This window comes from Bubalus kerabau, chromosome 2, assembly GCF_029407905.1.
Source record: "Bubalus kerabau isolate K-KA32 ecotype Philippines breed swamp buffalo chromosome 2, PCC_UOA_SB_1v2, whole genome shotgun sequence".
NCBI lineage: Eukaryota > Metazoa > Chordata > Mammalia > Artiodactyla > Bovidae > Bubalus > Bubalus kerabau.
In genome coordinates, this window is record NC_073625.1 from 189,502,991 (window position 1) to 189,517,056 (window position 14,066).

A 14,066-nucleotide genomic window follows, 5' to 3' on the forward strand; every position below is an offset into this window, starting at 1 on the left:
GGATTGAGTGACCCAGGGAGAATGGTGAGAGCTGCCGCAGGCCTGGACTCATGCAGCCTCACTTTGGATGCTGTCTCATGCGTGGTTCCCAGTGAGTCACTAGGGTCAGGTTTAAGAGGCGGGGACAAAGACCCTCTTCTAGGGAGGAAGGCATGTCAGAGTTTGGGGATGTGTTCTAAAGCTTGTATGGGTCTGGACACAAGTAGACCCTGGGTAGGGGCTGCCTGCCTTGTCTTCCCTCCCACCCTCACCAGGCCCCATTGTGGCTCTGGCGGTACAATGGAGACGCTCCCTCCTGGGGCCAGTGCTCCGTGAGTCTCTGTGTTGTGTGGGTTACGTAAACAGGAGGGCAACACGGAGCTCTGACCTTGAGGGGCTTCTGCTCTGCCAGCCCAGGTCCCCTAGAGTCCACATGCCCGAGGCTGAGTGGGAGCACGTGGTTGACCACCACAGTGCCTGTGGGGAGCAGCACCAGAACCCCGGGTTCACTCGCACTTTGCAGGCAGTGATCGAGTTCAGAGAGATTTTCGTAAACGCATCAAGATTCCAAAGCTCTTTGCATCTTTGGTACTTCTCCTTCCGGCCCTGGCAGGTCTGATGTCTCATTCCTGCTGCCCCACCGGCCTGTTTACCTGCTCTTGGGCCATCACCTCTTCTTTGTTGTTACTGTGGCCTTGCAGGATAGCTTGACATTTTTTTAGTTTCTCTAAAGAAGAAAAAAACAGAAATGTTGATTGGGATTTTATCTGCATGTGCTGAGAAAAACCAGTAGATTTTTCGTAAACCATTAGAAATGTTGGTAGGCATGAGGTTAGCCTGTGGACTGGGGGCATTTCTTACCCAGCAGTCCACCAGAGAGTATAGTGACAACGAGATACTTTTGATAGTAGCAAGAAAAACGGTAAAATGTTTCAGGATTAATTAACCAGGAGTACAGAAGACCTCCACAGAGAAGAACATCAGTTAATAAAAGGATGTGGGAAAGAACCACATGCTCATGGTGCTCACAGATGTCTCTTCTTCGCAAATTAATCCTGGTCACTTTTTCAACATGGTTGTGAAGTTGTCTCTTGACAGCAGGGACTGTGTCTGGTTTGCTGCCCCATCCCCAGCATTGAGAACAGAGCTTGGCTCAGAGAAGACTTTCAGTAGGTGTTTGTGGGCTGCATCAGGCCCAGCCATGTGCCCAGCAGACTCGGTGCCCTGCCTTTCCTCCTGACAGCACCATGAGCCTATTGCCATGATTAAGCTTCGTGTCCATGATTGATGGCTGGGACCACTGTGGATTCTCCCACTGTCCTGTGGCTGGTGTGTAGGTTCTGTTTCCATTTTTTATTAATGTGGATAAAACACATCATTTCCATCTGGCTTTTTTGCCATGAGTTTTGTTTTTTTTTTTTTTTTAAATTGAAGGGTAATTGCTTTTACAGAATTTTGTTGTTTCCTGTCAAACCTCAACATGAATGAACCATAGGTATACATATGATCCCTTCCTCTTTAACCTCCCTCCCATCTCCCTCCCCTCTAGATTGATACAGAGCCCCTGTTTGAATTTCCTGAGCCATACAGCAAATTCCCATTGGCTATCTATTTTGCATATGGTAATGTAAGTTTCCATGTTCCGCTTTCCATACATCTCACCCTCTCCTCCCCTCTCCCCATGTCCATAAGTCTATTCTCTATGTCTGTTTCTCCACTGCTGCCCTGTAAATAAATTCTTCAGTACCATTTTTCTAGATTCCATATGCCTGTGTTAGAATACAGTATTTCTCTTTCTCTTTCTGACTTACTTCACTCTGTATAATAGGCTCTAGGTTCATCCACCTCATTAGAACTGACATTTGTGTTCCTTTTTATGGCTGAGTAATATTCCATTGTGTATATGTACCACAACTTCTTTATCCATTCCTCTGTCAATGGATATCTAGGTTGCTTCCATGTTCTAGCTATTGTAAATAGTGCTGCAATGAATAATGGGATACATTTCCATGAGTTTTTAATGCCCTTTAAAATGAAGTTTAGAGCGTAGAAGAGTTTATTTGACAGTATTTTAAAATCAACATTTATGGACTTCCCCGGGGGTTCAATGGTAAAGAATCCACCTGCCAGTGCAGGAGACACAGATTCAGTGCCTGATCCGGGAAGATACCCACATACCTTGGAGCAGCTAAGCCGTGTGCCGCAGCTGCTGGGCCTGTGCTCTAGGATGGCAGCTGCCGAAGCCCAAGCGCTGCAGAGCCCGTGCTCCACAACAGGAGGAGCCACCGCAACACGAAGCCTGCACACCGCAGCTGGAGAGAGCCCCCACTCGCTCCAACTAGGAAAAAGCCTGCACAGCCTGCACATCACAGCCAACAAAGAAAATTGTTTTTAAAAATAAAAAAATAAAATCAGTGTTTACTGAGGCTACAGGCCTGTTTTTTTCTCTATGCTTTTATGTACAATTTTTATTATTCTCTTGTCAGTTGAGTCAGTTTTGATCTTTCACCTGTAAGACAGCCTTTGGTCAGTTCAAGGTGATCAGACTGCATGTGCCATTTTCACAGGTACCGTGCACCCATATACAACTTTAATCTCCTTATGCAGCTTGAAAACCTAGTTTTTAGTAGAGACCTTTTTCATTTTAAGCATCTTAATTATCTGACTAAATCAAACTTTCTCAAGTAGATGTAGTCACTCAAAATCACACATGTGGCAAGTCTCAAGTTACCACACTTGCCAAGCCTTCTGCCAGGAAGTGGCTTCCATGGGATGCGGAACTTGATTTTGCTTACTGCTGTACCCTTGGGACCTAGAGTCGTCCCTGGCAGTCAGTAAACTTGCATAAGGGAAGAAATGTTTGCAATCTTAGTAAATTTCTCATACCTTTTCCCTAAAAAAGAAATGTGTAAACTCAGGAACTCAGTTGCACCTTTTAAATTGGAACCAAAGCTGATGTCTAAGATAAAGTTGCCAAGTTTTCTTAAATACTGCCAACAACTTAAGTGCCAAATACACAGATTATTCTGTGAAGCTAAACACAATAATATCAAAATCTAAATCTCCCTGAGGGCTTAGAGACACCACTGAGGCAATAGGGGAGTCATCTCAGGCGTGTCGAGGTTGTCATCTGGGGGGTATCATGTGGGCTGGGATGTGGGGAGCTGGGGTGCTGCCAAGCCGGGGCCTCCTTTGACCCACATGCCGCACCTCTTCTTCTGGTCCCTGTGGACTGAGCCAGCTCAGACCTTCCCATCTGCTCTGAGCAGGAAGGTCTTGTCCACCTGGTGGGACTCGGCCAGTCTGTCTACCTCTGGTTCTTCCCTAATTTGTCAGTTGTCCTGGACTAGAATGCTCAGAAATGTTAAAATGCCTGTCAGATTTGGCTCACAGTTCATATTTTTGTCAGCCTTCAAGGTCACAACACTAATGCTGTCTTCTTAGCTGACATTGAGAAGATTGTAACTTTTTTTTGATAGGTGACCATAGCGGGGTACAGTCTATAGTGTTGCAAAGAGTTGGACATGACTAAAGTGATTTAGTATGCATACATATGGTCGGGGCTTCTCTGGTGGCTCAGTGGTAAAGAATCTGCCTGCCAATACAGGAGACATGGATTCAGTCCCTGGTTCAGGAAGATCCCCTGGAGAAGGAAATGGCAACCCATCCAGCCCATCCAGTATTCTTACTGAGAAATTTCATGGGCAGAAGAGCCTAGTGGGCTACAGTCCATTGGGTCACAAAGAGTCGGTCATGAATTAGTGATTGAGTGTGCCCTTTAAATACATATGGTCAAATTGCTTTCTGACAAATTGCTGCTAGTGGGACCTGGGACTCCTTCAGAGCAGCAGGTTTCACTTCATCTTTGCTAGCAAAGTAACGCACCACTCTTTTAGATTTAATAATTGCCAGCTGAAAAAGGATGCATTGTTTTAAATTTTGTATTTTTTAAATTAGTTTTAAGATTTCTGTACGTGAAGTTTGGAAAGTTGCATTTTCTTCAGTTGTATTAGTCTGGCTGGACTCTTGAAAGGGTATCAAAGTGACAGTTTTCATTAATGTGTCCTTTTTTAACTGGATGGAACTTGTAGAATAAAATAAACAAAGCCCATGTCATATTGCCCTTGAACACCAGGGTGTTGTATGTCTGTTGGGCTGGTGGTTCTCCAACTTGTATGTTGGAGCCTCAGTTCAGTTCAGTTCAGTCGCTCAGTCGTGTCTGACTCTTTGCAACCCCATGAATCGCAGCACGCCAGGCCTCCCTGTCCATCACCAACTCCCAACTCCCGGAGTTCACTCAGACTCATGTCCATTGAGTCAGTGATGCCATCCAACCATCTCATCCTCTGTCATCCCCTTCTCCTCCTGCCCTCAATCTTTCCCAGCATCAGGGTCTTTTCAAATGAGTTGGAGCCTCACATGACAGTAAGTAGTGAGGACCCTCAGAAGAAAGGGGACCTGTGGGAAGTATTGGTAGGAATATAGATTGGTGCAGCCACAGTGGAGAACAGTATGGAGGTTCCTTAGAAAACAGAAAATAGAGCTACCGTGTGATCCAGCAATCCCACTCCTGGGCATGTATCTGAAGAAAACGAAAACACTGATTCAGATGTTCATAGCAGCACTATTTACAGTAGCAAAGATGTGGAAGCAGTCTAAGCGTCCGTAAGCAGATGAGTAGGTAAAGAAGTGGTCCATGTATACAATGGAATATTACTCAGCCATAAGAATTGAAAACTTGCCTTTTGAGACAATATGGGTGGACATGGGGGATATTATGCTTACTGAAATAAGAGGCAAATACTGCATGGTTCCCTTATATGTGGAATCTAAGAAATAAACTAGTGAATATAACAAAAGAGAAGCAGATTCACAGATACAGAGATCAAACTAGTAGTTACCAGCAAGGAGAGGGGAAAGGCAAACAGAGGTAGGGGATTAAGAGACACAAACTGCTAGGTGTAAAATGGGCAAGATAGGGACTTCCCTGTCTTCGTTAAGACTCTGCTTTCCCATTGCAGGGAGCCCAAGTTTGATCCCTGGCCTGGGAACAAGATCCCACATGCTGCAACTAAGAGTTTGCGTGCCACTACTAAAGATCCCGAATCCTGCAACTGAGGCCTGGCACAGCCAAATAAGCAATAGATGAATATTTTTTTTAAAATAAAGTAAGATTCAAGGATATCTTGCACAGCACAGGGAATATAGCCAATATTTTTAAGTAACTATAAATGGAGTATGATATTTTCCAAAAAGAAGTGAAGACACTGTTGTTTGAGTTTGAACATAATAGAAACTTACTTTTCTGTGCAGTAGGGGAGGGCCTATCTGTGATCTGGGAGGGCCTGTAGCTGAGCAGCTTGGCAGAGGCCTTGACCAGAGCAGACCCTTCCTCCCATGCCCAAGCAGCTCTGCTGGGGTGAACCCCGTGAATTCCGCTGCCCGCCCGCAGGTGCCCGTCAGTGTTACTGCCAAGGTGGAGGATCCTTCTGCTGCTGCTGCCTCAGTGCCGCCGCGGGCTGGCCTGGACCTGGACTGCCCTTTCGTGCGGACAGCGCCATCTGCTGGCTGGTCTTCCTGGCTTTCTGGGTGTCCTGTGGCAGTGTCGGTCCCCTTGGCACTCTTTACCCCTTTTTTTTTTTTTTTAATTGGAGGCTAATTACTTTACAATATTATGGTGGTTTTTGCCATACATTGACATGAATCAGCCATGGGTGTACATGTGTTCTCCATCCTGAACCCGCATCCCATCCCTCTGGGACATCCCAGTGCACTAACCCTTAGCACCCTGGCTCATGCATCGAACCTGGACTGGCGATCTGTTTCACATATGGTAATATACATGTTTCAATGCTATTCTCTCAGATCATCCCACCCTCGCCTTCTCCCACAGAATCCAAAAGACTGTTCTATACATTTGTGTCTTTCCCCCATCTTTACTCAATGAAATGTTGGTCACATGGAGTTGCTTCGCGCCCCCCCCCCTACTTCTTCCAGTTTCTTCCATTGTAGACAGTGCACGTATTTTCAAAACTTTTGACACAAATTTCAAAATTCTCTTTTAGAACAGTTGTACCCAGTTAGGTCCCATATTGAAGGTTTAACCAGATTTGGTAGTGAGAAGGACTATACATCTATATATTTTGTTGATAAAATTTTGACTTGTCCCCGGTATTCACTGCGGGCATTCTGAAAGCCCCTGAAGTTGAAAGAGTGGAAGCGTGACCCCCACGACCTGGATCAGGCAGCAGTGGGCTTGGCTGCAGTGTGTTCCACCCCGCTGGTGGGTCCTCGAAAGAGACCTTGGAGAATTGGCTTCCTGCCGAGACCGACGTGGCTGTGGCCTTGGTCGTCTGCCTGGAACTCTCTAGGGCCTCTGCTGTGTTCGTCCGGGTCTGCTGTAGGGAGCGTGGCAGACCTGCCCAGAAGCTGTGTCAGGGGGACACCAGTCAGTGAGCGGCTCAGGCCCCTCCCGGCTCGGTCCCCTCAGGACCGGCTGGCTCCAGGAGTCCTTGGCTTGTCACAGTGCCACTCCAGTCTCTGCCTCCAGTTCACAGGGGTTCACCTGGCTGCCCCTTAGAGCCTCTCCACTCCCCGCCCCCTTTTCAGGACACCCCTCTCGAGACCCCTAACATGATGACATCTGTGAGGACCCTGTGTCTAAATAGGGCCCCGTGTGCAGGCCCGGGGTAGGACCTGGGCCCTCCTGGAGGACACGTCCGACCTCTGCATGTGCTGGCCATGCCATGATGGCTACCGGGCTTGTCCCTGTGGCCCAGCCTTACTTGTTCAGGTTCCCCTGTGGATGTTGAGAAGCGTCTCAAGCTTGCAATGTCCTGTCTCTTGCTCTCTCCCCCCAGGTCATAGAACCTGCTCCCCACGGTCGGCTCCACCTCAGGACATGCGGCTCTGCTCGGCCGGTTGCTCAGGTGAGAACCGTCAACTCTCCCGACCCTTCCCAAGCCCAGCCAGACCCTCTGCACACCCTGTGCTCCCGAGGCTGTTGCCCACACGCCCCTGCCCTCCTTGGCACCACAGTCATTCAGTCTGCCCTGCACACCATCAGAAGGCCTGTCCTGAGCTGAAGCCTCTGCCCTCCTGCTCACCTTCCCAGGACTTCCTGCCCCCCAAGAAGACCACCATGTTCACCTGGACCGTGAGCCGGTGTGACCTGCTCTGTGCCCCACGGTGCCCCACCCCCTCCGCCCCGCTGTCCCTCTGCACACAGCACCACTGTCCTACTGCCTGTGGGTGGCATGGGCAGCTGCCCCTGCCCCCGTCCCCACCTGGGTCCCTCATCTCGTTTACCTGAGTGCGCACTGACAGGTGGATGACAGTGTCCACCTCTGCACTGCATGCAGATGTGAGCCGAGGCCTGGCGCAGCCTCTCCAAGCCCTCCTGTGTCCTTCCTGCCTAAGACTGGCCTCCTGGCAGGCTGTGTCACACGGCCCGGGGACCCACCAGCTGCACGCTCGCCCTCTGTCGTGTTACCCTGCCCAAGTCTCCCGTGTGCTGCCTGGTGTCCCTCCTGTTTGTGGTCCTGGGAAAGCCCCAGGGCCCAGGACAGTGTCCTGCACATGTAGACTTTACTAGGTGTTGCTCAGTGAGTGAGGAAGAGACCCAAATGCCTGCAAACGAGCTGACGCATCTGGCCGGGCAGGTACTAACGTGTGATTACCAGGCAGGGGCGGAGCGCTGCGTAGTGTTTGTCTTGGACCGTAGTGAAGGGTGGTTTTTACTTTCCATGTGGAAATAATGTATTTTAAAAGGTATATGGGCGCTGTGGAGTAAGGGGACAGCAACGCTCTGACTTACTGACTGATGCTTCTCTGCTTTTGTTTTCCCAGACACCATTTGCGTTTGACTCAAGACGATCTGATGTTTTATAAGGAATTCATTCACCATGATGGCGACACAGACACTGAGCATAGACAGCTATCCAGATGGGCAACAAGTGAGTGCTGCACCCTGCCCCGCACCCTAAGCAGCCCACCGAGCGGCGCTGGGGCATCAGCACTGCCTGTGTGTTCACACACGCCTCCCTGGTGGAGCACCAGCAGTGCCTGTGTGTTCACACACGCCTCCCTGCGGGCAGGTTCAATGTTAAACGCTCGATGCATTTATTCATCTTGGTGCCCCGAAGGATTAGCTGTAGAATTGTTCAAGTTGTTTCCTAAATAACACCAAGATTCAGTAATTTTGAGCCCCCTAAATCAGAGTTTCTTGGGAATTTACCTTTTTAATGTTAGTAAATGTCGGTTTTACAGAAAAGCTGGTTGTGGTGATGATTGCAGACTCCCGTGTTGCCCGCTTGCTGGTCCGAGTGGAGCTGGACCATCTGCTTGGTTTCTGTCCCCGGATGTGGGCGGTGGAGGGGACTCGTCTGATGACACGTGGGTTCTGTCTGTACTTTTCCTATCCCTGCAGGAGGCGGTCACGATACCCGGCTCCCTGCTTGAGGGTTTAGGGAGCGCCCAAGCCTGGGGCACCTCACCCACCTGTCACTCCCCATGTGGTGAGATTTGGAGGCTGTGCCCCTCCCTTTCCAAGTTAGGTCTTTCCTTGATGGACAGTTTTGTGCCATTTCTGGGATATTTCCCATTGCAGCAATTTTGTTTTTTGTTGACTTTTCAAATTAAGTGTTTTTACTTCTCAGAGATAGGGAATTCTGTTTCAGGCTGCTCTCTTCATCAGAAGTCCTCTGCTGTTTGCAAGTGATCTTGCTTCTCAGAGGCACATCTAGTGGCGTCCCTGTGGCGGCTTCTTGGGGCTCTGTGCCCTGGGGACCCTGGACCCTCACGTGTTCTCACCTCCGCTGCCCTGCAGCTGACCCCCGCCCTGAGGCAGTGAGTCCAGGGAGGGCTGGGCCCGTGCTTGTCATAGCTCCGCTCCTCCCAGGATGTGGAAAACCGTTGTGAGTGTTCCTTCCAGTGAGCATTTGATTTTCTACAATATAGACCGACCACGTCTACTTAGACAGCCCTCTGAGGGCGAACAGTTAGATTGCTCTTTTTTCACAATCATTTTTTAAAATCCTGAAATAAATCTTAAGCTTTTTTAAAAATAATCCTGTCAGACTTCTCTCCAGAAATACTGTGTTTTATTGGGCTTTTTTAGTCAGTTGCTTTTGGTTTTGGTTTATTTTTTTTAAGAGAGAAGCTATTCCCAAGTATGCTGTTTGATCCAGAGGCATCATGGAGTGACCTGCTGGCTCTTTTCTGTCGGAGAGACAAGAACAAAGCCCGAGCCAGGCTGCAGGGCTGCGGTCCCGAGCGCCAGGCTGCCCTCCTGGGAGGACACAGGTTCTTCTATCGACTGAGGATGAGCCCCCCACCCAGGCTCCCCCAAGAGTCTACCTCCTTGAGGGGCAAGGGGTAGCAGCTAGGGGCGGGGCAGGTACATCCCAGACACCCCAGCCCTGAAGAAGCCAGGGCACTGATCTGCTCAGGGATAAGAGAAGTTAATGGAGTGGTTTTGTTTTATTTGTAAATTGATTTCTTTTATGTTTAGGGATTTAAATATTCTTCCCCTAAGTTCCAAATAGCACAGCCAGCCAAAGCAATTTCAATGATAATAGCTTGAAGACTTCCTCTTCAGTTTAAAACTATTTCTTTAAACACAGCTGGTCTTTGCTTTTTAGATGTAGTGACTTTCCTTAAAGTTTTTTACCTTGTGTATTCCTGAGTTTAAGGACTGGTAAGGGAGAATTCCAGCCCTATCACACATATGGAGTGTCTTGGGCTTGAGTTGTTTTTGTGACAAGATAAGAGAGCGTGGACTGTTTGTCCTTCTCCAACCACAGCATTACCCACCGTGAAGATCTTACAGCAAGCAGAGGCGGACGGGTCAGATCTCATGTGCACCAGTTCCCTTCAGAGGTTTTGAAAATAATAAGTGTTTCACACATCAGTCCTCTCAATTTTTAAATGGTTTGGAAATCTGCCCTTTTATTTTTTTTTAGCCATTTAAAAGCATATTATTAGTGCATCCGAAGGGGCTTTGCTGGTGGTATTCCTTGGGTACTGCTGCTGTTATATAACCATCTGGCAGCTTGCCATCCCACTGCTTTGAGGAGAGAATACTTGCAACTTCCTTTGTTTTAGTAACAAAAACACTCTTCCTCCTCTCACAGATGCAGGTAGTCACAGAGTTAAAAACGGAGCAAGACCCCAACTGCTCTGAACCAGATGTGGAAGGAGTGAGCCCTCCCCCAGTGGGGTCCCAGACGCCGATGGATGCAGACAAGCAGGCCATTTATAGGTAGCGGTGAGATGTGAAGTGTGTGGGTGTTCGTTCAGAGGAGTGATGAGGATGGAGGCCTGGTTAAACCGAAAGTGAGCTGTTGGCTGGGCAGAGTAGTGGGCTGGAATGTGATAATGCTGGGGTGAAAGTTTTCTCAGGTTACCATATTATTGCTAATATCTTTAAAAAAAAAAAGTTTTGGAATATAAGTCTACATTTTAGTCAACCTTACAAAAAGCAGTCTATAAGCCCAGCTGGTTGTGCTAGAGATTTCTGCCACAAAGAAGGAAAAACAGCAAGTCTACCCAGTTTCTCCCAGTAAACAGAAGACAGGGTGCTTCTGAGCTCACCTTATGAATGGAGAATCAACTCTGCTACCAAAGCCAGACACAGACAATACAGAAAAAGAAAAGTGAAGACCAGTCAGTATGCTTCATGAACTTTGGCATAAAAATCATTAGTAAAATATTAACAAAATCGAGCAGCATGGAAAGAGAAGAATATTAGTGACCAGGTGGAGTTTATCCCAGGAAGCGAGACTGGTTCATCATTCAGAGATCAACCAGTGAGCCATATGACATGATCGTATCAAGTGATGCCAAGAAGCATTTGACGGACGTCAACAGCCAGTTATAACTAAAACCCATCAGTGCAGCACTCATAGAGGGGAGCCTTCTTAACCTGATGTAGGGAAACTACAAAAAAACCTATAGCTCACATCATACATAATGGTGGACGATGGAATGTTTTCCCCAAGTCTGGGGACAAGGCAGGGGTGTCCACCCTGACTCCTCCTGTTCATCTCTGTGACAGAAGTTTAGCCAGTTCAGTGAGGCAAGACAAGGAAAAGACATATCCAGTTAGAAAGGCAGAAATTAAATTGGCTTTATGCACAGAATGGCGTGATTGTCTATGTATAGAAAATCCCAAAGTTTACCAAAGAACTTCCAGAATGAAACAATTGAGTTTAATAAGGTCACAGGTTGCAACAGCAACACATAGAAACCAGTCCTATTTTTGTACCAATAGTGTACAATTGGAAACTAGTCAAAAAGATAATACCGTTACCAGAGCTCCGAAAAATTTTTGGTGTGAATCTGATAAACACATAGAAACTTTATGCTGAAAACTGTAAAACGCCCATGCAAGCAATCAGAGAAATCCTTAATAAAAGGGCATGCCGTGTTCATGGATTGGAAGAGTCAACATAGTAAAGATGTCCTAAAATTGATCTTTAGCTCTGCAGCAGTTCCAATGAAAATCTTAGCAGGATGTATCTATACATATAGACAAGTTGATTGTAAATTTTATATGGAAGTCAAAGAACTAGACCTGCTGAAACAATTTTGAGAAAGAAGAATGAAGTTGGAAGAATTTGCCTACTTGATTTTCTCAGTGGAGGAGAGGTAGACTCTCCAACAAATGGCGCTGGAGCAGCTGGACAGCGATGAGCAGAGAGATGACCCTTGCCCTAAGCTCACATCTGACACAAAAAATCTACTCAAAGTGGAGTATGGATCTAATGTAAACTCCGGAGTTAGCTAACTGGTGTTAAACATACAATGGAATATTACGTGGCCAGAAAAAACAACGAGGTACTGACCGATACATGTTCCAACACTGACAAGCCTTGAGAACATCATGCTAAGTGAAAGAAGTCAGACACTGAAGGTCACATAATATATGACTCCATTTGTATAAAGTGTCTAGAACTGGCAAATCTGTAAGACAGCAGATTAGTGCTGACCTGGGGCTGGGGTTTGGTGGAGAATGGAGAGTGACTATGAGCAGCTACAGGGTTTCCTTGGGGCGTGAACATATTATAAAATTGCCTATGGTGGTGGCTGCACAGCTCTGTGAATATATGAAAATCCACTGAATTATAAACTGTAAGTGGGTGAATTGTGTGGCATGTGAATTATATCTCAGCAGAGCTCTTATATAAAACAGTGCGTATATACATACTAAAGTGTTTTCATGAAAATGTAGAACACATATGTTAACATTTGTCCCCCCCAGGCATCCACTATTTCCATTATTAGCTTTGTTGTTTGAAAAATGTGAACAGTCTACACAGGGCTCAGAAGGCACGACTTCTGCCAGTTTCGATGTGGACATTGAGAACTTCGTGAGGAAGCAGGAGAAGGAGGGAAAGCCCTTCTTCTGTGAAGATCCAGAAACTGACAATTTAGTAAGTGAAATTCGTGGTTTCCATTTTTATTTCTTCTAAATTTAACCTGTTCAATAAAATGTACATTTCTAATTAGAACTTTGGATTGTTTTTGGTTTTGCTGAAGAGGGGAATTTTCTATTTCTTGAGATCAGCCAGGTCTCGAGCATTCTCCGGTGACCCCTTCTGTAGTAATGCAGCCAGATGGCTTAAGCCTGTGACTTGAGTGGGCCAGGAGTTCAGTCCCTCCCGAGTGTTTGGGAAGGTCCTCTGGGATCGTCATGCCCCCTGCCTTGCTTCCCAGGCAGTGTGTCTGAGCCCAGCTTCAGCTCTCAGCTCTTCCCTCATCGTGGACCCTGGCTTTGCTCTGGAGGCCAGCACTGGTGGTGGGTGACAGACTGTGTGAAGACCTGGGGCGGAGCGGGCCGGGGCATGAGCACAGAGCAGGGACCGGCTTAACAGAGCCTCTGGCGCCCCTCACGGCCTCCTTGGCCTTTCTGTCTGAGCCAGCCCGGCTCATGAGGGCGCCGTCCTCCCAGGTGCAGTGCTCCCAAGCTCTGGGTTCTCTGTGCTTTCTGAAGGCCGCGGAGAGTTCCTTGGGGTGACGTCTCTGCGGTGCCCCAGGGGAGCGGTGCCCTCCAGCGCTGGCAGCTCTGGCAGCCTGTGTCTGGGACGCGTTCCTCCACTAGATCCTCCCTGGAGTCGGCCAGCTCTCAGACCACAGCCCGAGGGCCCTCATCAGCAGGGAAGGGCTTTTGGAAAACTTCGCTGGATAAACTGCCCTGGTCTTAGGTGTTGTTTTTAACTTCTCAGTATGTATTCACCCTTACAGCTAGATAGATTTTCTAGATGAGGTATCTGACTTTGAGTCTGAGTCCTCATCTTGGAACCAACAGCACCCGCCCTCTGGGGATAAAGGCCATGTGCGCTCCCTGCCTCTGGCCCTCCATGTGCTGCCATCAGTGAGGAGGGAGCAGGAGTGCCAGTGTGGGCCAGGCTGGCAGGGACCGGGGCCCTCCTGCCAGATGCCCCACACAGGGCCAGCGGGGCTGGCGCATGGTCATTCTTGGCATCAGCTGGCTGGCTGGCTCATTCCTCGGAGATGCCTGAACGGCTGCTACCAAGGTCACGGGGATGTAGCTGAGTTTTAGGTTGTCGGTTCACAGGAAGTGGTGTTTGTGGTACTGGTTCATCACTAGTGTCCATGTTATGTACTACTGGGAGGTAAATTACTCCCAAATTTAGTGCCTTTGTATAAAACTGAAGAATTTTTTAGGAAAACTGTAAGAGAGAATCTTTAGGATCTGGGGCTAATCTAGGGCCAGGCAGAGAGTTCTTAGACTTGACACCAAAAGCAGAATCCATTGCAAGCAGAGTTGGTAAGTTGAACTTCTTCAAAATTAAGAAGCGCCTGGGAGGTGGGCAACAGGTTCATCCTCGTTTACAGATGAAGGAACAGGAGCAGACTGAGGGTGAGTCACCAAGGGGACCGAGGTTGAGCCCGGCAGCTCCCAGCCTGCGCCTGCCGTCTCCCCCACTACGCTGAGCCCGACACCAAGCCGCGGGGCAGCTCTGATGTCTTCCTCCCCCTGGTCCTGGCAGCCCAGGCGGCCGTGTCTGTACAGGAGACTTGTGTGGTGATGATGGCCGCTTACCCTCGTGCTCCCTGGTTCT

The 14,066-nt window shown here is 48.1% G+C and overlaps 1 protein-coding gene across 2 annotated transcripts in view; it reads left to right on the forward strand.

Annotated features, from left to right (window-relative positions):
* The window catches only part of PKNOX1 (PBX/knotted 1 homeobox 1), a 45,490-nt gene that overhangs the window by 14,008 nt on the left and 17,416 nt on the right, over positions 1 to 14,066 (forward strand). For both annotated transcript variants that reach the window (XM_055569755.1, XM_055569754.1), the window contains exons 2-5: positions 6,840 to 6,908; positions 7,828 to 7,934; positions 10,113 to 10,240; positions 12,242 to 12,413. In XM_055569755.1, coding sequence (XP_055425730.1) covers positions 7,884 to 7,934; positions 10,113 to 10,240; positions 12,242 to 12,413 — 351 coding nt within the window. In that variant the 5' untranslated portion in view covers positions 6,840 to 6,908; positions 7,828 to 7,883. The remainder of the gene's footprint in view (positions 1 to 6,839; positions 6,909 to 7,827; positions 7,935 to 10,112; positions 10,241 to 12,241; positions 12,414 to 14,066) is intronic.